This window comes from Homalodisca vitripennis, chromosome 5, assembly GCF_021130785.1.
Source record: "Homalodisca vitripennis isolate AUS2020 chromosome 5, UT_GWSS_2.1, whole genome shotgun sequence".
In the NCBI taxonomy this organism is placed as follows: domain Eukaryota; kingdom Metazoa; phylum Arthropoda; class Insecta; order Hemiptera; family Cicadellidae; genus Homalodisca; species Homalodisca vitripennis.
Window position 1 is genome coordinate 32,026,051 of NC_060211.1, and position 27,044 is coordinate 32,053,094.

At 33.9% G+C, this 27,044-nt stretch overlaps 1 protein-coding gene across 1 annotated transcript; it reads left to right on the plus strand.

The window, feature by feature from the left end:
- The first annotated feature begins 4,207 nt into the window (after window positions 1-4,207).
- LOC124361948 lies at window positions 4,208-25,427 on the plus strand. Its single transcript, XM_046816033.1, has 3 exons — window positions 4,208-4,383; window positions 18,335-18,653; window positions 25,298-25,427. Coding segments are annotated over exons 1-3 (411 nt in total). The 5' UTR covers window positions 4,208-4,292; the 3' UTR covers window positions 25,299-25,427.
- The last annotated feature ends 1,617 nt before the right edge of the window (window positions 25,428-27,044 follow it).

Consider the following 27,044-nt stretch of genomic DNA (forward strand, 5'->3'; position numbering starts at 1 on the left):
TCTTTCAGTAGTACATGTCAGTAATACTGAATTATTTATTTAAATAATAATAATCGTTCACTAAAGAATTAGTTGAAAAAATTGAAAATGTGGGGGTTCCCCTTGGATTCCCTTGCTGCTTACGTCCTTGTGTTGGATCTAAGAACTAACTGGACTAATCCCCAGATCTCATCATACCTCGTCCATACGAATGATTTACTCCAGTTTAATTAATACAATCAGAGATACAACCGAGCGAAACACCTCAATCAGATCCTGGCTTGCGGTAACATAGTGCAAGAATTTAATTCACTCACTAATCTTCCCAATCCCACTTATTTGCAAATTTCACAAGTGGTGAACAAAAATTTAAGAAACCAAGTTAGACAGTGCTGGCGTGATTACACATTTAAATTTAGCAATGTGTTATTGAAATATGTCTTTGAAATGTAATACCACTGTTACAGATTGTACTCTTTTACCATAGAATCGCGTATGCAACATAATACGATTATAATTATTTTTCTTCAAAGTTAGTAATAAATAATGTCACATTACATATATTACAAAGTTGTAAAAGAATTTTAGTCTAAAATGGATATTTTTTATATTGTCTAAATATATTCAATTCAGTGTTAAATCGTTAAATTTCCTTTAAAACGGGTTTGAAAATAAAACTACTTAGTGAAATAAAAAAGAAATTTTTAATGATGAAATATTTATTGAGTGGTAAGGTAAATATTCACTTTACCTTTCTTTCACTGACTGTGAGTTATTTTTGGTTACACTACATACAGTAACAAATCACTCCTTATCGTTGAGATATCCTGCTAGACAGGCTAATGAAGGCTTTTTAGTGCTTTCACTCCTGACAGTGACAGAAGACAGATACCAGAAATGTGGGTTCCTGGAAAAGTAATGTTGGGAATAAAAAAAGCTTTGAGGCTTGATAATTTTCTAGTGCTTTTTGTAATTGATTTTTCAACACCTCACAAAGTTGTCTCATGAGAGTCTGCAGAAAAACTGAAATGGAAACATAACAACTTTAAAAGTAACTTTTACTCTCCATAAAGAGCACAGTGTACTATTCTTTGCCACTCCCACCTAGTTGCCCAATGTTGGTACCTTCCTCCAGAGAGTCTAAAAATATAAAGAGAAAGCAAGTCACAAAATTAAAATTTACAGGACAGCAGTTTTAAAGTTTTCAAGACCACATGAGTAGATTAATCTGGGATTATACGTAGTGGTATTCAAGGTGTAGTCAACACAACATTTACTTTATAGTATATAAATATCATCGAATCTTCAATTTATTTTAGACTCATAATTAAAGAGCACTACTATAGTACAAATAGTTTACTGGAAAAAAATACTGATAGTTACTATCAATAATGAACTACTACATAATTAATAAAATAGAAATTGAGAAATGAACACAATTTATCATGTCCAACCTAAATTTCGTAGAGATTTCATAATGTCACTATTACACTAAACAATAATAGTTAGTTATTTACTGATTTTTAAATGTGAAGAGCCAAACATAAAATTGAGAAACCGTTGTCTTGTTCCCAACAAAACATAAATATGAACATTTTTCATAAGTTGTAACATGTAAAGTTGTGAGTTGTATATAGCCTTTTAAGATTTCAATACTTTTGAAATTATCACCACTTGTGCTCTTTCACCTTTTTTAAAATATGTGGTATCGTACCCTACTCATTTTGTGAGCATTGAGTTACTGTCCAATTTCCAGGTTCTAAAACAAGCATAAGCCGTTTCCAACATTACAACTGCATTATTATTTTACGCGTTCATCACTTTATACCAGAATTATTGTTTCTAGACTCATCAAAACATTCAATTCAACATAATCTGACTATGTAGCTAATATAATTTTTCAAAATTACTTAATTCACTACATTTAATTTTAATTTGTGTGGTATAAAAATTCCATATCTTGCACTATCATAGCATATAAAAAATTAATCAATAAATGGTCAGTAGGCTAGATGTTAGGAGAGATGAGTTTTTCAGTACTTTTCCTCAATCTACATCCAGGTATGTTGTATAATATGATTTACAGGGATTTGTGATACAGGTATGTACAGATATGTTGAATAACATGATTTTGTGATACATGAGATGTCAGTCTGATTATAAGATGACGTTGTGTTCTCGGAATGTTGACATGTTTGGGTTAACTTTGGAATGTATTCATTCAGTGAGGGTGTTTGATGTGTGTGTGTGTGTGTGTGTGTGTGTGTGTGTGCGCGCGTGCGTGCGTGCGTGCGTGCGTGCGTGCGTGCGTGCGTGCGTGCGTGTGTGTGTGTGTGTGTGTGTGTGTGTGTGTGTGTGTGTGTGTGTGTGTGTGTAAAGTAAATAAATCCAAGTTTAATTTTAGACAATTGCATATACATTATTTTTAGATACAGTTGTATATTAACTTTTCAATCGACCAACAAAATAAAGTAATAATTTTTATATTTTCATAGAGTACTTTTCAAATCAACCATCATTATCTTCAGTGCCAACTATATTCCATTATAACTTTAGATTTGTATTCCTGAATTGGCTCTACTCAATGTAAGTGTTTCCTGCTCTAGTTTTGTATCTTGTTTTGTTATATTAGGTTTAATTTTTAGGAAGTACTCATTTGTTGTTATTTATAGAGTGAGGTCTATCTAGGGCAGACTGATTAACTGTTGTCCCCACACACAGGCTGATGCCCATTGAGAGAATTAAATTCCTAGAATGGGTTTTAATTTAATTTTGGTTTTAACTTGTATGTAAGTCACTTTGATGGAATAAACTCAAATCAATCAAACAATCAAACTCCGGCGTTACTCGTGCACGATCGGGCAAGTAAGTTACATCACAGCTGTCTCGAACATCACCCTTGGCTGTGTAGAGAACAAGTGAAGAACAGTAGAGTAGATACTACCTGTACTGTACTTTCTATAAGAATTGTATCGAGTACTTTACCTACTTAAAATTTGGTCTTAGCAATTTTGATGAGATGCCAAAATAGCTCTGGAAAGCTCTAAAGAAGGTTCCAGAAAAAGAAAAAAATGGATTGAAAGTAGAATTGGTTTGATTGCTAGCAAATTTAGGAAGTTAATATGAAATATAAGAAGCTAATAGCAAATTTAGGAAGGTAATAGCACAATTCAGGAAGGTAATAGCAAATTTAGGAAGGTAATAGTAAATTTAAGAAGGTAATAGCAAATTTGTGAAGGTAATTTCAAATTTAGGAAGGTAATAGCAAATTTAGGCAGTAATAGCTAACTTAGAGAGGTAATAGGTAAAAGGTAATAATTAGGAATATTGCAGATAGTGAACTTTTTGATGGAGTGACTCATCTTAAATGTAGTCTTTGTGATAGGAAAACGTTTCTAAACTGGCCGAAAAAGAAATTTTTCCAAATTAATTATGGGTTGAAATTTTGTGATTTGTAGATTATTCAAGGTATTTGGTCATAGAAAAATCACAAATTAAAACTAAAATGTTGATTGTTACAGCAAAGTTGGTAGTAAAATGTAACTATGCAATGTCTTGTGATCAGTTTCTACATTTCATCGAGAAAAAAAACCCTACCCTTTAGAAAACATGAAAACTAAGCACGATTAACTAAAGTAAGCTCATGTTATGACTTTCTTTGTTTAAATTTAACTAACTCTAAGTAGCTTCTGATCAAATAAACTTACTGAATAAAATACCTGTATTACTACACTGATGGAGGTTTGTATACGGTTTTTCTGTAATACCCCTTTGTTTTTTTTCTACCTTCCTATTCCTAATACAAATTACTATTCAAGTAAAAATAATTATAACCGACTGTTTCAACACAGAAGTAGGCCTAAAGTGAACAAATTTTAACATGTAGCTACTGAGCTTAAAACCTGCTTAAATTTCCTAAAAGTCTCCCAATTTGCTTTTAATTGTTGAAAAACATTATTTTCTCCCCTGGACCATCATTTTTTTTAGTGAGAGTCTTATTCAAGACCTCCCACATTCTCCAATTGTGAGGGCTCCATTTTGAGAATCTCCAAATCTGGTTACCTTAGCATGGCCCCAGGTCGTTACAGTAATTAATGAATCCCCCCTTTATGACTGTAATAAAGCAACTCTTTCTGAAGGCCCCCACTGGGTAGGAGATGCAGCCAAGATTGATGATGATACCGGGGTCAAGTTCAGTTATTCTGTACTTGTAGTACTGCAGTTTGCAGCCAGATAGTGCTGACAGTTTGCAGTGATAGGACACGACCTCTGTAGAGATACTACCGGAATTTGGCAACACTGGAGCTCACCTTATGTTGCATCTTCAACAGCTTAGAGATGATGTGCCGGGAACTTTTAGAATCAGATTCCCGCTGGAAGATGAAGAAGATGGCATCGACTCAGGTGAATGTTTACAACATTTATTATGTACGCGTAGCTTTAAATTAGTACAGCATCTCAGAAGAAAAACGTAACCGTTTATATAATCACTAGTGATTCAAGTTTTTTTTTTAAATAACGTTTTCTATATATTTTTGAATAAACACCTTAATTAAATATACTTATCTGGAAAGAATCGTAAAATGATTCCCAACAATGGATCCGCATGCGTTTTAAACAAATTATTTAGAAAAACTATAGATATGCTATAAAATTTCAAAAAAAAAAAAAACAAACAAAGAATTCAGCTATAACTAAATATTAAAATATTACTGTGTACTTTTATTGTTGTTCACTATAGTTTAATGCTAATAACTGGCTATACAGGTTCCCATCTTGTTTTAACTCCATAAGATCAGTTTTAACCTTACTCTATAACCAGAGGCGGATTTCGTAAGTGCGAGGAACCCCGAAGGCATATCTACAAATATTTGAGGGTTTTCTGATTCTCTTTTTTTAATTTTTCAGTAACTGTTTTCTTTATAAATATGATTTCGAATTCTAATATACAGCAAGTAAATGTAAAAATACCATATTTGTCTCTCTGTAATTCATAAGCGTAATCTACAATTGGGTCACAGAACTGTGGAAGGAACCAACAGCCGAGGGAGGGGGGGTGGGATATGCGCAGTTCAGACGTATTCTCGTACTTCGAGCGTCTATTGTTCTTATTTCTAACGGGAACATCTCAAGTTCGCGAATTGGCCAAGTTCGTATTTGACGGAATGGCAACACTGAAAATGAAAAGCAAATACATAGATTTGTATTTCAAAATGAAAAATATAAATGGCTGTACAAAACAAAAACCTAGCAAAGTAACATCGTTTTATGAAATAATAATTCGTAGGTTATCCCTCGGGCACAAAATTACTCATATGTAAGCGAAAATTGCACCATTTATTCATTATCACACATTACATTAAAACTATCAGATTCAAATTAAGGTTACGTTAAAAAAAAAGACTATTTATGTATTCATTAATTCCTGGTAATCAAACAAAACAATTACATTTTTAACATGCACCATTTAAGTTATTAATATGTTGATGCACAAAACATTTGATCACACGGAAATAATTTTTATTGTATTTAATTATGAGATGAACTATTTCGTATAAACAAATGTTAATTGTATATAATTTGGTGCACTAAACACGTTTTTTATTTTATGTTATAATAAATCAATAAAATTACTAAAGTAAATAGCACATAATTGTTTACTATTTAGGGTCTCATCCAAATTTTATGCACACCAAAAAGAAACATATTGCATTTTGTATTACATTAAAGCAAATGCATTGTAACTAAATTTCCTTGGTGCACCAAAAATAGGTTTGTACACCAAACTAAAACTATAAAAATTGATATTACTTAATTACAGTAATAATGAATAAATAAATAACTTCTGGTGTGCCAAACCATTAGCAATTAATATTTGTGTATGTTAAAGCGTTGCCATTCGGTTATTCACGAACTTGTTCAATTCATGAATTTGACACGTTCCCTTTCTAATACCGTGTGGGTAATATCACGATTGGGGATGGTAACACTGCGATATAGGCAATGACGCACTGTACTGTAGTAGTTTGTTCATCAAGCAACCTAACCTCAAAATTGTTGGTGTTTATTTACACTTGTGTAATAGCCTTAGTGTGAATACCATGTTATTGTTCATTAAAAATTTTGTTATGTGTAGTCAGGTTAATCGTAAACTCATTAAGGGTACACCATGAAACGAACTTATGAGTCTGGTGCAAAAAAGCGGAAGAAAGGAAAAGATTCTCTTACAAGTACATTAGTTGATGAATGTATTAAAACGAGACGTTAAGTCTAAAGAGTTAGACAAATTTGAACGACTGCCTTCTTCTTGCTTATATACATTTGACACTAATCTTATTTCCTGTTGCATGCCTGAATCTAGCAATCGAAATTATAATGTCGATGTAAATAATTTTACTGGCAATCTGACACACACGTCTTTTAACAGTTCACATACTACATACATCACACTACCACCACTGTTTGTATACCATTTCAAACAGAAAGAATTGCTAATTTCAATGGTAAAATTTATTTTGCTGTTTTGGCAACAGTGATGTCATAGTGACATCATAAATCTTGCCAGAAAGACCGTCTTCATCTATCCATTTCTAATATTAGTGATAAATCAAGGGTATGGTTTATAATGTTGGTTTATAGCTTATTATAGCTTTGTTTTAGACTCAAGACTGTACTAAACTAAAGTTTTTGTATATTTTGGAAATATTTATTATATATTAAAAATATATTCGTATCCATGGTAATAAATATAGGTTCGTTCTAGTACTATTCAAGAATTAAAAATTTAAAAAATTTGTTATTAGTTAATTTATTGTTTTGTAGTGCATATAGTTCTCTAAATACTGGTGTATTTTGGAATTCAATTCAATTCAATTCAAAAAAGATTTATTTCCAAAAATTTACAAAATAAACTTTACAAACATTCAAGGAAATTGACACCCACATAGGGCTGAAGCCTGTGCGTGGGTGCGAGCCGTTAATGTAACATAATGTAATATACAATATTGAGGAGGTTCAAATTAAAATGACATTTTTGGTCTGGTACATTATGACGAGTATGGAGTATTTTCATTGGTAATAATTGGGGTGAGAGGAGTCCAAAATTTAATAGAAAAAAAGGGAAAGTCTGTAATATAAAAAATAAACAAAAAAATGCATGTTGTGTGGTTATGGACATAATTCTGCTCTAACGAGAGAGGCCAGCCCGACGAGAAACGCGTTCCAGTACGACCGACGCACCACATCCGCGAACCGGGCCACCGCCAGCGACCACCGCCGCCCCGGCCCAACGACGACTGCTGTTCATCAACACCAGCGGTCTGTGATTTGGCAAACCGTCCAGCAGCCACCGCCGGACCAACAATAGCCACCCGCGAAGGCCCAACCAACAGACAAGGCGCGTCAACCGCCGGAGGATGTGATTACTGTAAGATAAACGGATAGTGGATTGTTTGTCAAGGTCAGTGAAGAGGTCAAGGTTAGGCTTATCTGTATCCCGAGACTATGACGCTTTCGGCCGCGTCTTTGCCAATACTAAGTATCCAGCCATGCACTCTCTTTTTATAAGAGCTTACAGAACATCATCCAGAGTTTCTCAAATAGCTCGGAATATTCCTATATAATATATGCGCAATATAAAATAGACTTGTTTGTTGAAAAAAGACCTATTTAGCTGCAGTGGCTGTATTCCTATCGATTCTGCGGTTCGTGTAGAGTATGTATGGGATACATTGTTAAAAATTAATCTCGGTTGTTTGAATATGTAGAGTAAGATGGTTTTTACATAAAGACTGTCTTATGCTGAGAACCTCAAAAATATTAAATAGATCATGTGTCGGAAACCTAGTACCAACTCCAATCGCGGCCTTTAAAATTGATTTTTGGACTATATATAATGGTTCCAAAGTTGTTTCTGAGCGCTCCCACCCCAAGCAACAATACCCCCCAAAAACAAAGACTGACAGTACGCAAAATAGACAAGTTTTATTTCAGAAAATGTTAATATTCCGTGTAATTGTTTGAATCCAAATATGTATTTCCGAATTTTGTTTTTTAAATATTCAACATGGGCAGTCCATTTCATTCCTCGTATCAAATATTACACCTAAATACTTGTATTTCTCCACTTTTTCAATCTGTTCGCATTTGCAAGTTGTATTAATGCAGGCTGCCGCAAGTGTGCAGAGTAAGAGAATTAAAATGTGGGTCTGATCTCTGTGTTAGTGAGATTGGCATGAATTTCGTTTTTGAAACATTCAGAGATAAAATATTTTGATCATCAAACCACTTTTTAAGAACAGACAAATCATGTAACGCATTGTTATAGACATCGTCCCAGTTTTTCCCCCCCCCGACATAAAACCACAGTGTCGTCGGCAAATAAAAAACACTGGCCGGATATATTTAACTTGACAACATTGTTTATATAAACAAGAAAGAGAATTGGTCCAAGGGTACTTCCCTGAATAACACCGTAATCAATGGCCCTCTCCCCACTGTCTACCCCCACAAACCGTGACAAACTGTTTGCGATCAGAGAGGAAACTTCGGAACCAAGATAGGGATAGCCCTCGAACAACCTATGGATTTCCAGTTTGTGTAATAGTTTTACTTCTGTCTACGGAATCAAAAACGCTTTTGCAAGGTCCAGGAAGACTAACAAACAACGATCATTGCAAGTGATAGCATCATTAATGTTTTTTGATAAAGCAAACAAAGCGTCTGAAATGTTTTTTTCCTTTCTAAATCCATACTGGGAATCGTTTAAGAATAGATTTTTGATTCAAATACTGAACAAACTGACCTTTTACAACTTTTTTCAATTATTTTAGAAAAAATACTGAGCAATGAAATTGGACGAAAATTATTTTTGCACGTGGACATCATTAGACTTATGAAGAGGAATGACTTTAGCTGTTTTAAATTCGTTTGGAAAAATTCCTGATGTAATGCTTAAGTTAAACAATCTGCCAATAATGGTTTTACAAAAATATGTACATTTTTCCTTTAACAGAGAAGCAGACACGCCATCATGGCCCGGGGGTAGAGCCACCTCGTAGACTGTTCACAGTATTCCAGTATGTCAGCTTCAGTAACCGTGTGCATTACAAAGTCAGTGTCAGTAGTAAAGTCGCTGTCGTTCACTAATGGAGTCCCACTGTCGTCAATGGCTGAGGCCAGCTGCGATCCAACCTCGGAGAAAAACGCGTTAAACTCGTCGGCCACTCCCTTCACTTTATTTAGGTTCAACTCTCCCTCAAAGTTTTTCAAATATTTTTGTGATAGGGAAGGAATCTTTCTTTGTTCGTCTGCCAGCAATTTCGTTGACTGTTTCCCAAAAAACTCTAGGATTGTTTGACGATGAGTTAATTTTCTCTCTGTAGTACCGTTTTCTTGCACTTTTTATTAGATGATTTTAAATTATTGCGATAATTTGAAAAATAGCGTTTCAAATCGGTATTAAAGGGCTGTTTTTTTAATTTGTTTACTCAATTTGTCGCGTTTTCTTATTGACGTGATGAGGCTTTCCGTTATCCAGGGTTTAATTTTTTTTCTTTTTGGATTAACATTTGTTTTGGAGATTTTTTAGAATTTTCAACGATAGAAGAAACAATTTCCCGAAAAACACCGAGAGCTCTCTAACACATCGTTCGTCCCAGTCACAGAATCCCATTTCTCTGTTTCGCGGAGGAGAGCGGTAAATTTGTTCTTATCTACGAACCCACGACTAACTGTAGGATCGCAGCGAGCCTCAACCCCATTTTCCACAACCTGTATAGTTAGTAAAGTACTTGAGTGGTCAGTGATGTCAGTGCGCCAAACCCCGGCCCTTACCTTATCAAAGTCGTTATGGTCCACAAACACGTGATCAATACAGGTCCGGCTGTCGTCAGTCACTCTGGGTCGGCAAGTTTATACAGTTTACAAACCCATGTCCACACAAAGTATTCAAGTATCGGTCTACATGCAAGTTGTTTTGTAATATGTCTATATTAATATCTCCAAGAAAAATGTAATGTTTTATCTTTCGTTTTTCTTTCGTAAAATCTGTCCAGTTCTTCAATGAATATGTCTTTGTTACTGTCATGTGTCCTGTATACCGCCAGTAAGCTAAATATAGTTTTGTGAAAAGTAAAGTCAACAGTCAATCCAAAAAACGTCACCAATCACCACTTCCGTTACCGTAGCTGATAGTCCCTTTTTCACGTATATAAGTGTCCCATCGTTCCTGTTTAGTTTCTGTATCGTGCGTGCAACATCGTAACCGTCTAAATCAAAGCAAAAAAGCGTCCCCGCCCAGCCAGGTCTCCGTCAAAATGATGATGTCAAACTGAAAGTTGAGTGCCTCGAGTGACACTAATAAATTATTGAAATTTTTAAAATAACTCCTTATATTTAAATGAAGAGTTTCAATCTATTGATATCTCAAAAAGTACATGATTACAGACATCACGTGATTCTTCAAACTCCCACGCACCCAACCCCATCATAAACATTTGCATCACCTTCATTTACTACCATTAATAGTAAATTTCTTAATCAAAATAGTACAAAGATAAATAATATTACAATATTGAAATGAAATGGAAAACTATAACTATCTCCTCCGATCAAACACCAGGCTATTTACGTCCTACCCAAAAACAATAACTCTGTGGTAAAAAGATCTATTTTTATCAATGAATATTAACATAATGACATCAAGTTAACATAGTTACCAAGGAATAAATACATTTAAAAAAACTGATTAATTTTAAGCCCATCGTGCAGAAAAAAAATGGTTATAATGTGTGAGTGAAAACATATCCAACTGCCAATAAAATATTGAATATGCAGTTTCGAGTAAAATAAATTCACGGTGTTTGATCAATGAAAATCAACTACAACTATTTAGCATGGAAACATTTAGTGCACGAATTATATTTTTGTAAAATTTTGAAAATAATCGTACCCATAGTAACAAATTTAGCCTTACTAGCCCAGGACTACTAAAGCAGAATTTTCATAAGAATTCAGCATTGTAGCCGCCAAAAAAACAAACGATAAGATATATTTTCACCAATAATGTACCAAAACATTTGGAAAAAATGAAAATCTAAATAAAACATTTTACTCAGGGTAATAAAACCTTTTTTTAATCAAACCTACGCCAAAAACACTTTTTCGGGGAATGAGGAAAAAGAAAAGAAAAATTTGTTAATGTTTGTAAACTGCTTCCTAAATCTACAAAACTACAGCTCACAATATCGTAACTGATGGAGTTTCTGAGAGGTTGAGAATACCATAAGTATTATTAGATATCCAAGAAACATCAAAAGCTCATTTAACAGCTATGAGAAGCTTCTTTGCAAGATGCCATTTAAAAATAGAGTAGATTATGAATTAACGTCTCAAATTGAAAAGGGGCATGGTTACTGGAGGAAAGTTCTAAATCATGTAGCAGTGTAATAAATCACTGTTAAGCTGCTCGCTAAACTTGCACTTCCTTTCAGAGGTAGCAGAGAGCATTCATCGACTCAAATTTCTGGTATGAATAAAAACGAAGGAAATGATTTATCGTGTTTATAATATATTTCTGAATTTGATGAGTTTCTGAAGGAACATTTATTGAAGTATGAAGATTGTGGATCAGGTAAAACTAACTAACTTATCTAACTAAACTAACTAACTATCGTCTCATCAGATCTACGATGAGATTTTAACATTCATGACAAAAAACTTAAAACAAACTCTACTTGATGAAGCTAAATAAGCTCGATATTTTGCTATAACTACTGTGGACTCAACACCAGATTTGAGTCTCGTTGACTAATTGACTTTTGTAATACAATACGTCACACCTGATTGTCAGCCAGTTGAAAGATGTTTTGGCTTTATTCTCGTCAAGTCACGCCAAGCAGAATACTTGAAAGAGTGTACGTAAAGTATTGAATGATCTAGGTCCGAACATAACACTGTGCAGAGGCCAGCGCTAAGACAATACCTCAAATATGTCAGGGGCATTTGTAGGACTACAAGGCAAGATACTGAAGATGAGTCCTAAAGCATTCTACGTGCCTTGCGTCTGCCACACTGTAAACTTGGTTGGCAATAACGTTGCCGAAATTCGCAGTTGGTCCTTATTTTTTTTAGACTTACTTCAACATGTGTACACTTTTTTAGTGCTTCAACATATAGATGGGATACACTCATACCGCAATTTAAGCCAAAATAACTAGTTGTGAAAAGACTGAGTGACACCAGGTGGTCAGCCAGAGCTGATGCTGTCTCAGCATTTAAAAAGGGTATGCAGAAATTCAAAATACTCTTTTAGAAACACGTTCAAGTGAACACGAAAACATGCAGGTAAAGAATAAGCACTAGGGCTTGCCGAAGTTAGCCTCCTATGAGACTGCCGTTGTGACAATTTTATGAAACCGCTTGTTGGAAAGACTGAATTAAAACCAGTAAGTATTTTTTTAAAAAGATAGTAACATAAAGGTGGAAGTACAGCTGCTGGAGTCATTAAAAAACTATGTTTTTGATATACGTGAGAATTTCTTAGCAATGGTAAGTGAAGCCCAAATTTTATGGACGCTTTAACAGAAACCGTTTAATACCAAAGAAGCCAAAATAAAATGATTGAAAAGAAGAAAGAATTTTGATGATGAGACTCCATCCTCAACACAAAATGAAGTAATATTACTGATCCAAGTATTACAGGTTTTGCAGAACTTGTTTTGTGTTCAAGATAACCAACTTTCTAGAAGTCACCTTAAGAATCTATTCGACGTTTATTCAAATGGCACTGACAGTTCATTGTTGTTAGATGAGTTAAAACACGTTCGTGAGTTCATGAACATCTTAGAAGAAACCAATGCAAAAAGTTAGCCCACCGTTGGTGAAGGAACTGACGTAAACGTGAGTAAGAACTGTCTAGGAAAATGGTATAAGCTTATAGCGATGCGATAAACAACGGGATCAAAGAAACCTTTCTCAATCTGGAAACTATCTTAAAATCTTTCTTACAATTCCAATATCCATTATTTTGGGTGAGAGATTCTTTAGTGCTTAAAAAAAAAACTCTTTCAGAAGATCGCCTGGATGACTTGGCAGTTGTCTACTCTATTTAAAGTGAATCTGAAAAATATCAGCTACAACAAACTGATAGACAGTTTTGCTGCTAAAAAAGCAAGAGAAATGTATTTAAACTTTACTCTACAAAATATAAATATTAAGAATAAGTTACAGTTTCTTACAATTGTACGTATTATCTTTAAATTACTACTGCTATTATTTTCTTTAGAGAATCTTTAAAAAAAAATTTTTTTAATTGCTTTCTCTATGTAATTAATATTTAATTGACGAAAACTCCCATTTTGAAGCTATAGTGCCAGTTAATAATAAATGTATTTTATATTATACGTCTTATTTGTTGAAATACATTTCTATGAGTAAATAACAAATGTTAGTACTTTACTGCAGGCAAGAGACCCTTAAAAGCTAAGGTGTGACGAGTGCCCAAGTATGTAAATCCGTGACTGAGTCTTATACTGCACACAATTTCTTCCGATTGTGATTGTGATATTATTCCGAAACAGCACGTGAAAGGAGGTCGGTTACTACGTTTGCCTTACCTTTCCTGTGAAAAAGTTCAAAACATAGAGCTGTAATATTAAATCCCATCTGGACAGTTGACCTTCACAAAAGTGGTTTAACTTTAAAATACTATAATGGTCAGTGATAATCTGAACTTTAAACCTTCAACATATGGTCTGAAACGTTTCAAGACCCAAATAACGGCTTAACATTTCCTGTCAGTTGTCGAATGTCAAGATAGGGCACGACTTGCATAGGCCTTAGTCACCTTAGTCTGAGTCCTGTCTAAGAAGAGATCCCACTCCAACACCTATTTTAATATCACACGGTATTAAATCTCGACAGGTGGTGCGGCTGTCAAACAGATAGGTATACCATCAAAGAAATTTTGCGCTTCTTGGATCCAAACAAACTTACTGCGTTTGCGAAATAGGGCAGTAAGGGGAAACATTCGAGTTTCTAAATGATATAAAAACCGATGGAGTCAATTAGAAGTTTCAGTAACTTCCTTGACCTCTTTTTGATTTTCAGCCATTGCTAAGTCGATAATATCCATTATTCCCTTCTAACTAACAAAATAACCTAACTAACGAAGTTGAGGATGGCAAAAGTACAATTTTCCCCCCTCGAAGGTTCATTTGGCTTCTCCTAAAGACTAACGACAAAACTTATAAATGTAGTTTAAAGGTGGGTGCTACAGCCATGATATCGTCCATGTATACAAAAACAAAGTCAGGGCCCAGAACATTGTCAACGAATCTCTTCAAAATCGGTGGTGCTACATATACCAAACAAGCACAATACATGCCAAGCCCATTTTTTAAATTTTGCGTACAATTACGAGTGTGTCCACAATTGATTTATTGGGGGGGGGGGGGGGGGGGGAGCTAGTCACATTTCCGATCGTCTATAGGAACAATGAATAAGAAATGCCATATTGGCAAAGTCTTATCCTTTGACAACCCACAGACTCTCTGGCAACTCCCTGGCTTTACTAGTACCTGATATTTGAGACCTCTCGCCCTCTGCCAGAGCACAGCCTCTGGCAGACACCAGCTTCTGGCAACTTCCGGCCTACGGAGGCTCTCAGCCTCTAGGACCTCCTGTATTCTGGCAAATCTCTAGCAACTCTCTGGTTTTGGTAGTTCCTGGTCTTTGAGAGCTCATGCCCTCTGTCAGGGTACAGCCTCAGGCAGACACCAGCTTCTGGCAAATTCAGGCCTCTGGAGGCTCTCAGTCTCTAGGACCTCCTGGATTCTGGTAACTCTCTGGCTATGTTAATTCATGGTCTTTGAAAGCTCACGCCCTTAGGCACAGCATAGCCTCTGGCAGGTACCAACTTCTGGCATTGTTCGGTTTCTGCAGGCTCTTAGCCTCTAGATCTCCTGGATTGTGGCCAATCCCGGCCCTAAAACAGTAGAAATTATTATTCGTTCTATAGGAAATTCATATGAATTTTGTATAAATTTATCCATCTACGAATTGTTTATAAAATGGATCTAACTCTAAGGCTCTGCCCCCTAAAAATCTCAAAAGTGTACTGAAACCACATCCTGACTTAATATTCATCACATATTATGTCCATTCCAAGTGTGGTTACAATCCAGCCAACCGCAAGATGTCTGTAGTAGTTGTGTAGAAAAAGGTCTTGACCCTGGGGTTAAGGTCTCCGCCCCCTTCTGCCCGATTGGCCCCAACAACGCAATTCACTTATTGTCCCTGGCAAGTTTCGTAAATATGCGTTACGAATCAATCGCAATCGTGATTATACCTACATAGATAATTATTGTTTCCATTTACACATTGCAATAGGTTGGTTAGATATCTGCCTGATTCGTAGTTTATTAAATTTTACTGAGATCCTTTCATCCTTTCAAATTATCTACCATAAATAAACAGGTCAAAACGTTTGTTGAAAACACTTTGAACATCGTAAAATAAGCTTTGAACAACGAATTAACTGTTACAACGATTTTGAATTATATGAATTTGCAATGAATCACAACTTGTCGTCGAAAGCACAGCTACAATCAATGTAATTAGAAAATTATAGACGACTTGTATCCATCAGACATGGTAATAGGTCAAAGCAGTTACAGATAGACCGATCTACACATATAGTATCACAAAAGGTCACACGAAAATAAGATTACTGCAGACAAGTCTGTGGTATATGAGTAATTTGCACAAAACAATATTCACAATCATAATTTCAATGTGATCATTGCATTAGTTAATGAGCTGATAAAGTTGTAAAGATTTTGAAAAATGTTGATCTGTTAGGTTGTAGAACTTAAAAATATCATTTTACGTAGCCTACACAAACAGAGAGATAACAAATATTTGATCCTAAAATGTAAAACTAAATTAATTAAATACTATGTGTTTTATTGGATTAATTAAAAATGTTCATTTTTACAACATTTTATACAAAAAACAAAAATAAAATGTGTTTTGTATAAAAATATGATGTTATTGTGTGTTTTATTAAAAGAATTGAAACATTGTTCCAGACTAAAAGTGTATGTCACATAGGTTGGAATGATGATAAACAGAAATAGCATTAACATCGACGAAATAATTGTTTATGTTTATTACATTTTGAGTTAAACACCGTGAGGAAAACATAAATTGTATTATGTATAAAACTAATTTTCCGATGGTCTTCTACCAAAACTAGATTTTTTTGAGAATTTCAATTATGCTCTGTATTCTTTTTGAATATTGAATTAATAATCACTATATCACGTCTTCCATTTCTGTCCTACTTGGTCGCCAATATTAAAAAGCAAAATTACAAAAATATTTAAATTTTTATTGTCATTTACATATAGTTTTCTCTAAAACATTTACAAGTAATAAATTCCTTGCTTTATATAGTAAACAATAAATATTCTTTCCTGCAAAACCCCACTGACTTCCAACACAATTCGCACAATCCAGACAAATTTCTCAGCGGCTCACCATGAATTCATCTTCAGAGCAAATCTCATTAAACACAAAAACTAAGTATGTTGTAAGAGTTGTAAGGAGGGTTTCCCTCCTTTAGTTTTATTTTTTAATGTATAAAAATCAACAGTTGCTTATTAGATGCAATGTAGGTTTCGTAAAAACAGCTTGTTAAGACAAGTCTTAGAACCAATTCTAAAAAAAGTTGTGTAAGTTGAGTATTTTTTAAATTTTGGTAGCATTATTATGAGTGCGAGTTTTGTATATTTATATATATAATAGTTATATTATATTATATATTATCGCAGAGGACACCCAATAACTTGAATCGAACAATTAATCAGGTCCTGATTGACATGGTTGGGTTATCGAAGCATGATTATGCTGCATGCATTAACTAAATAAATAATTACCTATTAATTAACCCATTAATATTATTATTAAGCTGTGATTTTAAAATTAATATTTCAGATTTTTAATCTGATTTAATTGTAGTCTACTGATTTTTTAGTGTTGTTACATTATTTCTTTCCAAAATGTAGTCTTTACTTAGGATAGAATTAGGAACATCTCATACAGGGACATACACCATCATACAACTGGAGCTTTCCTGCCTAGAAATGAAGTTTCATATACACCTTTAATTAATTGCGTGACACCGAGGTATCCCCTTGAGTGACAGGCTTGGCTAACGTTCAGACTAATCCGATAGAACTGATTGTAGAAATAAGGTTTTATGCAACATTTCAATTACAAAGGTCAATTAATTCTCGAGATATCCTGCGGATATTTATGCGCATGAAAATCCTATGGAAAAACATTATCAACATCGAGCTCGATTACAAACGAAGTTTTGAGCAAATTTACCTACCCATTACTCGATTTGTTCTTGAAATGTCCTGTGGAAGATATACAGACAAAAGAGGAATAGTCCCAGTCTCTGTGTAACTATTCGCTAACGCTCAGCCAAGGGGCCCAAGGAGTGACACGTACCACCATCAAAATAGATGTTGCTTTATATAGAAATGTAAATTTTTCTCAACATTGTCTTTATCTCAATTTTTCTCTAGGTATCTTGCACGACTAGATAGTCAGACATAGAAAAAGAAATTATATTTTTCCAGCTCTTTGAATTATAGACTTCGCTAAAGCACAGTAAATAAATGAAAAATGTTATATGTTTGGGTTGAACTTTCTTACTTGTTTCTCGTGTTTTGCTAACAGTGTATTTAAAATCTGACAGAATATGGATTATGTATCATATCTACGAAAAGTAGCTGTGGATTCTGTGAGTAACATACGAAACAACAATAAGGAGTTAATTGTTCATCATACATGTACTTGCTACTGTGGTTGCTAGAAGTGAGCAGGAATGTGTTAGTTCTGTGAGTATTTCACTAAGCACTAATAAGGAGGATATCTTTTACTATGACCTACGAATGTGCCTGCTAGAAATTACTAAAAGTAGAATGGATTCATCTAAAAAAAAGGGTCAAAGAATGTCTTATTTTACAAGGCGAGGTTAGAGTTAGTAGCTCTCTCTAACACATCACCTGGGGACCCACGGCATAAAGGTGACATCCAAACCACCACCAACGAAAAGGCTTGCTTTCTTGCAAGGACAGGATCGCTCCCCCATCAAAGCAGCAACCACGCTCGACGTTGCTTGATTTGTTTATCTTGCGATAACCGCCGTACCCGCTTACACCGCGCCATTTGCAAAATGATCATGCTTCATCATTATCTGGAAAGATGAAAGATCACAGTGTTGCCTAGAAGGTAAAAGTAGACATTTTGAGATCTGATTCTGTGTCTGTTTACTTTTCAGGCGAGGATGCATCAGAGGATTATTCAGATCTTTTACTTCGAACCTATTCTGAACACAAACATCGGAGGCGGGAGGACGACTTCGGTTGTTGCTGGTGGAAGATCGTAAGGAACTGTTTGTGTCCGTGGATCGTACCTCGTCAACGATTTGTCACAAGTACCTCCTCTCCTCGGGAATACCACTTTTGTGACAGGAGGGGCCTTGACGATCTGATTCCGTATTCTCGATCGAACGTTCCCAGGCCACAAGTGTACATTCCTCCGGCACATCCCGTGGTGCCGAGCCCGCAGGTTCCACCTCAAATCCAGCCTCAGAGATGGTAAGTTTGTAATTTTTAGTCCTCTAAGCTTCTTGGCCTTAAATTTCACCCCAGTTCAATAAAAACTGTAAGGGTCCAGATATACGTCTTCTGCGAGCTTACTCAGATTCGGTCTGCGACACCACCCAGTACTACTACTACAGTAGGGACCATGAAAGAGAGCAGTTGGCGGCAACCAATAAAAAGGATAGGTTCGCGCGACGTTGCCACATAAAACAATTGCCCCCCGGCACCGCGGTTATAACTCAATTGAATTCAAAAAACATAAAATGCATGGACAATCGTCAAAATACATGTATATACGATGTGATATATGAAGTAATAAATCAAAATAGAATTACCCACGCAACCTAAAATAATTATGGAGGTTTAAGTTTTTTTTTCTATTCTAGGTATTCTCGAACAATATAGTATTCTCTTAAAATAAGGAAATCTTAAATTTTTTTTAGGAATTCCCTGTTATCAGCAACACTTTTCAAGTAAAGAGGCAAAGATTTAAAAAGACGAATGCAGGCATATAAGCTCTGATTTTCAAATTATTTTGTTATGTGGCGAGGTAAGATAAGGTCATTTCTTATCCTTAAATGGTAATTATGATTAATATTGTTGGTGACAGTGAAATTTTGTGGATAGTTTTTGTAAAAGGAAATACATTGAAAAATGTAAATAGACGGGAAGGTTAGAATATTGTTTTGGCGAAATAAATTTTTACAGGACTGCGCACGACTTAATTTGATAACGATTCTTAAAGCTCTTTTTTTGCTGGCGGAAGACTTATTGAGTTTTTGACCTATTAGTTTCCCGATATAGGCAATCCATAGTTAAGATAAGGATAAAAGCATCCATAATAGGTGAGTAAAAGAATTTTCTCACTAGCAAAACGAGACAGTCTGTACAGTGAAGAACAAGTAAAGTTGGCAACGTTGCTAAGTCCTCATTGGCTGCTCCTGGTCACAAGCCAAATAGGCTCCTCCCTCAACTGCACTCTCTGGTGGTCCCTACTTTAGTGGACATTAATCCGCTTGAGATCAACGTGTTAACATCGAGTACTACAGTAAAATTATTTCGGTATTTAATACGACGGCTATTACAGTTTCAATATTCAAACTATACACTGTAGCTGGAATACTGTCGAATTTTGTAGTCATACCATTAATTTGAATAATAGTAATAGGATTTGACCTGTAGGATTCAAAAACAAAATTGTAAATAGTCCACAAATATTTTCATGCAGGAATATAATAAGCTAACATTTCTGTAAAATATAACTAAATTGACCAATTACAGCCAATATTTAAAACTGTTTTATGTCGTAAGACCTTTTAAAGGCAAAGCTTTCTTAATCAGGCACCTTGCAAAAATATTTTATTTTTAATATCGTTTTACCCAAAAAATCACAGTGGAACCACCCACAAAAGCTCTAACTTCAAAACTAACAATTTTTAGTTCTGACATTCATGTATGTATTACAAATGATAAAATTTCAGAATGCTACCATGGAAATGTAGAATATATTCAATATCGAATTAGTAAACAAACAAAACTGTTTGACTACATTATAAATCTAAATGAACTTGGCTTAAACAAAATTTTAAATACAATTCTTAATCGCCTACTTAAAAAAGATATTTTTTGAACAACGAGCACAACATATAGAGAGGAGAAATGAGTATAGGAGTCTGTCTGAATGAAAACATTTTTACATAGCTTTCAATATTTATGTACGGTACTCCTATTGTAAGAAAGGATTGAATAATTAAGAAAGAAAGATTGAAAGGAAAACTTGATTTCGAATCTTTCATTTTAAAATAAAATGTTGTGTCACATATACACAGATTGAAAGATGTAGCGAAAAGTGATATTTTTGTATAGTTAAAAAAACGCACATAACGTATCAAAGTGGTGTACCAACATTTAATATAATTCAGATTTACTAAATATGCTATACAGTATGCTGTTAAATTATCTTTAATCGTATTTACAGATTTTACTTAAGGGGGCACTCCACCCTAGAATCGATGAAAATGCCAAAAATTTACAAAATTTTGTTTTTGCCTAGTTTTGTCCCTTGTACTTTTCTAAACAATTTTATATATAACAAGTACAGTTCAAATGCTTATAACTTGTTTATTTTATCTATAAATGAAACGCTAACACTTACTTCAGGTTAGCAGCCATCGCCTTTCTAGGCTGTTTTCCGAAAGTTTGGTTTTCACGCGTTTTCATTTGTTGTGGCAGACATAACAACAACATTAAGTTGTATTATTTTGAGATAGCCTTATAATTGTTTTTTATTTGAAAGAGGACATTTCATTCTGCAACCTATAGTATGGATTTACATTAGTTCCTTCAACAAACATTTTGAAAAAATTTAAAAAAATAATTTTGTAAAAATATTTTGAACAAAAAGTAAATAACTTTTTTTACAGAAATATTTTATATAATTTAGTATCCATACTACAGGTAGCACAATGAAATATCCCATTCAACATAAAAAATAAATTATGAGGCTATATCAAATACAACTTAAGTTATGTTTGCCACAGTAAATCCTAGTTTTATCCGTAAAAAGTTACCCCCAGTGGGGAGGGGGGGGGTTGAGGGACCAAAAATTATGGATAAAGTCACCCATAACTAATACTCATATATAAAAAATAAAATAATTAATTTTGCCATAAAAATAAAATAAAAACAATTTTGGGTGGAGTGCCCCCTTAAAAGTTTTAAAGTAGGCCTTTCAAATTAATATTAGCTAACTAACTAAGAAGCTTACTAATTGAGCTATTCTTTAAGTGGAAATTTTGAATGCCCTCTTTTCTACCTGTTTATACTTTTGTTAATGTCATCTATTTAGTTTTTAACATTAAGTTAAATATTTATGATTTTTTATGGGACATATAAAAACACAATTTTATTGTAATGTAATGTGCTTAATAAAACAATAATTTTAGACTGACATACAAATGACCGATCCTATAACCCCATACTAACTGTAAGAATAGAGCTTAAAACTCAGGTTTCCAGTTAATAATGTCAATTAGTCCGCTCGTTATCTTTTTTTTTTTTTTTTTTTTTTTTTTTTTTTTTGTTCTCTTAGGACAAGAAGCTTATAAATTGCACTTAGTCCTGTAAGAACCTTTGCGCTGCTTCCGGAGTGATAGGATATTCAGGATGGGTAAGGTTAGGGAGTAGGGGCCGCCTCCTGTCGAGATCCATGAGGAAGAATTAGGGCACTACATCTCAAAGTCATCCTGGAAGAAGGGGAGGCCAGCTCTGAACGAGCCTCTACAGTCAAAGTAGGCAGGGGGTGGCACACCCTTGTTGAGGTTAACAAGAACCTCTGAGGTAAGGGAACAAATCCCACCAACTCCAACAGTCATCTTCCACAGTAGATTAGACCTATTGAATTGCCCATGAACCCCAGAATCTCAACATTTGCAGTTAGTGATGTGCCGCTACTGGACATCCATAAGGTTGCCCAGATTGAAGTGACACATCGGTTTTTGCTGTGCCCAGTGGTGGGTTCAACTGGTAGGTATAAACCAGCCAGAAGTGATCCCTGCTGGGTTCGCTCGTTATCTTACTTACATAATTAATTATCTGTAATTAAACGGCCTAGTAAGCGTTGACTGAGTCGGCCACAAAATGTAGCCTTGTGAGAGATGTAGAGGTTATTGTAGGTTAAAGAAAGCTTGTAATTCGGTTATAAATAGCCATGACACTAAACTGTGCAAGCTAACATTTACTGACGTACACATGGTGGTATAAAACATTACCGCAATCGTTATAAACGGATTTTAGTTTGTTAGGAAGTTTATTATTTATGAAATAGTGCCAAAGCGCAAGGTGAGAATATTAGGATGTCAAATTTCAGGAAGGAAATAGCCTAAATATTTTTGAAGTTTGTACGTGAATACATATTTTCGAGTTAAGTTTAAATACAATTTCATGATTGGTTAATAATTTGAGTGCAAATGAGAAATAATTTTAAAATAGTTACAGTTTTCATCCTTTCCTCATACTATTACCAAATCACTGAAGGAAACATGATTTTTCCGGACATTTGCCATCGTTCAGTGAAACAAAAAATCAGTAATACTACGTTTCGAGATCTGCAGTCTGATCTCTTCTTCAGTTAAATAACTAACTCTGAAGAAGAGATCAGATTGCAGATCTCGAAACGTAGTGTTACTGACTTTTGTTTCACTGAACGATGGCAAATGTCTGGTAAAATCCTGTTTCCTTCACAATCCTCCCATCATCAAAAATAAACTTCAAACAAAGAACCAAAGCACTGTAATGCCAAAGCATAGGAAAGCCACGATTACGAAAGTACGCAAATGAACAAGAGCCTTGCTGGTACTGATGACTATGTTTCAAGGTCATGGTGAAGTTTATGTGTATGTATAGGAGATGGCCTATATATATATATATATATATATATATATATATATATATATATATATATATATATATATACAATAGGAGATGCCTATATTAATTATTTTTTTAAATTTTAGTTATATTCAATATAGTTATATTCAATATACTATTATAATTTGTTATTATTAATTTGAATTTGTATAATAGGAGATATAGAGCCTTAGTAATTGGGTTGTCAAATAACATAAGTAAATACAGTAATAACAGGAAACTCTATTTTTGTCATACCATGTTGTATACTTATTTATCTAAAGATGAATGTTCTTTCATATTATATATTTATAAGTATTTTAAAATGTTTGGTTTGGATTTTTGTAATAAAAAGCAAACGTAACAGCGTAACTAAACTTTTAAAATTACACATCTAATAACAAAATTTGTACTATAATTTTTATTATATATCAAATTAATTTACAACGGGATTTTCAAGGGAAGCGTAAAACAATTAAAACAAAATGTTATCAATGGTAAAAATATAACTGTAAAAATATAAAAAAGTAAAAACTTTGTTGTTTTGAGAACTGTATTATGAAAACATTGAAATAATTACCAGAAACTACTGAATTTTGAAGAGGAATATTGAATTGCTTTATACAATTAACTATAACATTTACCACTAATTGAAATATATATTTAATTTAAATTGAATAACCTTGGAAATAGAAAATCTTTATATGACGTCACAACCAATACAATACTGTGATAGAAATATGTAAAATACAAATACAGTGATACACATCAAACTTCAAAAGTGAAAAACTCAATTTAATTCTAATGGTTGAATGTCGGATACTTTATGAAATAATTATCGACTGAAAAAAATCAGGTAATAACGAACAGGTTTATTTTTTACCAACCATTTTAAAGTTTTAGGTTTATCAAACAATATGGGAGGTGGGAGATCATACTTTAAATAAAAATAAATATTCCGTTTTTAGAGGTTTTTATTGGGTTTTCCAGTAAAAACTCCAAATTTTGTGTTTTATTGTTTGAATACTCCAAAAAAATATGCACTAAAAAATAAAGTTTGGTTTGGGTATTAATCATTATATAATAATATGAGATATCCATAAAAAAAATTCTAAAAATAAGGAGTTAAAGTTTCACTTTGTTCTTAAGAAGTAAAACTCAATGTTGCCGCTCTTAACGCACTGAACTGGAACTCCGGTACTACAGTTTTTATTTATATAATAGAAAATTGATTTGATTATTGACGTCTGTTTGGGATTTTTACAAAATTACGTGAGTTAAATAGAAAATTATATTTTCATTTGATACCACTAGAGAAATTACAACACTTTTTTCCGATATTAATTTAATTTTTAGAGGCTTTTCAGAATCGAGGATTCCATCGTCAGGCAACTTTACAAATAAATAAATATTTACATTTTTCTAAAAAAATATATAATAAAGGGTTTGGAAAAATGAGTGACCAGAATAAAATATATAAATCTAATTACATTTGAATTTTCTTGGGAATTGTAATGGGAGTAGTTTTTCTTGTTTTTGTTTATGTAAAATGTTTCCCAAGCATTTAAGTGTTTTTGTAACTTTTTTCATAATAGAAAATTTCTTATTAGAGTTTATTTGTCCAGATTCAATACAGTGTTCCGCAATAGCAGATTTTTCAGTTCTTCTATATTTTATATGTGAAAAGAGTTCTTTTAATCCTATCATGATGTTCCTTTTTGTTTGGCAAATGTACAATTTCTCACAGTCTATGAATTTATGAAATTAAATATCTTGCCTTGTGATATAGGGGATATTCGTGGTTACCATTAATTAAAAAGTAAGTAAAAAATAGAATTTTTAAATATTTTGGTAGTTTAAGTATACACAATAGCGTGTTAAACATTATAAGACAGAATTAGACTTGTTTATACATAATAATTAACCAATAATGTAAATAGACGTATTATTTACAATATCTGTATTATCTTGTATAATAAACGAATAAAATTTATTTGATTTGAATAGTGCGCCTACAATACACACAGCTGTGCTATTGCGGCATTTATGCATAATTGATGTATTCTAACTACAAAGCAGTTGCATTTGAATGTTGAAGGGGCTCAATCGATAGAGGTGACTTATCAATTATTTATCAACAATTGAAGAGATGGTTTATTTAGAATTGTGTTAGTAGACTATTCTCACATTTTATTGTAACCTGTGAAAATTAATATCATTATGTTTTGCAGATAACAAGGAATGTAATACTTCTGACTCGCCATGACCGTTACAGGTTTGTGATTCATATTACACAGGAAATAATAATGTATTTTTGTATAAAATGTCTGCTGTTTCTTGAATAAATTGTGTTTTAATGAACTGTGTATGAAGGAAACAGGATTTTTCCGGACATTTGCCATCGTTAAGTGAAACAAGAAAACAGTAACACTACGTTTCGAGATCTGCAATCTGATCTCTTCTTCAGGTAAAAGAACTAACCTAATACATAATTACAAACTAGGTTAAAATAAACAAATCTTACTAAAGCGTTGTGGCACGCCTGAGTCAGGAATCACAACCTACATGTTGTATGTCAACTTCACTAACACTAAAGGACATGCACTTAATAAAAAACTATACAAAACACTAATCATTAAACTAAACTACGGAATACAGGTCACAATATGTCTTCACTCGTCTACTAACCATCTACGACTGACCAGAGGGGGTAGCCAATGGTAATCGTGACGGCCGGCTAAAACAATGCGGAAATACAAGGGAAGGGGAACAGGAATGGGCCCTTTCGTTATTATTGGTTCATGCGAGATGAACTTCTTAAAACCATATTGTGACTCCGCATTGGTTTATTGCAAATATCCGATCCGTTTGATACTTTTGGTATTCTCTTTAGTTCATTTTTTAGAATTGGCAAACCAAAGCGGCCTAATCTCGACTGATGGTTGACTGATTGGTTGGTCTGCCAATTTAATGTATGTTTGCCTCAATTAATTTCCTTTTGAAGAAATGTGGTTCCCGATGTATTATGTGGGCTTCATCCCAATTCATATGATGGTCTTCGGACCAACAATGGTGTGCAATTTTTGACTTTTCTGTGAAACCCTTTCTCGTGTTTTCTTTGTGTTCTTTTATCCTTATGTTTAGTGGTCTTTTTGTCTCGCCTATGTATTCCCTATTGCAGCTACATTTTATACTGTAAACACAGTTTTTGAATCCTGTGTGCCATTTTTTGGTTTTGTTTTTACGAGACTTTGTCTAAGAGTGTTGTGTGTTTTAAACGCGGTTCTAATGTTGTACTTTCTACCTACTCTTCTAATTTTCTCCCGGATAATCCCGGCACATAAGGGATTGACATAAACGCAAATTTATCACAATTCTGTTTTTCTGACTCAGGAATGATTCTTCTGGTTCGTTTGCACTTATTAATTACTAATTGAGGATATCCATTGCTTCTGAGATCCGATTCAATTTTCTTAAATTCTTCTTTTAGTCCATCTTTATCTGAGCACAAGCTCTTTGCTCTATCAAACAACGAGTAGGCTACTCCTTCTTTGACAGATTTTTGATGGTTGGATTGATAATTTAAATATTTTCCTGTGTGTGTTATCTTTCGAAAAACAGTTGTCTTAAGGACATCCCTATCTCTTAATACACACACATCCAAAAAGGGGAAGCTTGTTTTGGACTTCCACTTCCATTGTGAGGCGGATGGAAGGAGAGAAATACTATTAATGTGATTCAAAAAATTATTTAATTCAATGTCTCCATGAGAAAAAATAACCAAAGGTATCATCCACATACCTCCACCAAATCTTCGGTTTGAACTGAGCTGAAGCCAAAGCTTTTCGCTCGAATTCCTCCATAAAGATATTGGCGAAAATAGGAGACAGTGGAGAACCCATTGCCATCCCCTCATCTTGACGGTAAATTTTATACCCTCTAACTCAAAATAATTGCATTGAGTGCATAGTTCTAACA

What these genes read in the sequence shown, in the direction of transcription:
- LOC124361948 (XM_046816033.1), top strand. Translation starts at nt 4,293, where the DNA reads ATGTTGCATCTTCAACAGCTTAGAGATGATGTGCCGGGAACTTTTAGA. An exon ending in AGAAGATGGCATCGACTCAG is followed by an intron (nt 4,384 to 18,334) that starts GTGAATGTTTAC and finishes TTTACTTTTCAG; the next exon opens with GCGAGGATGCATCAGAGGAT.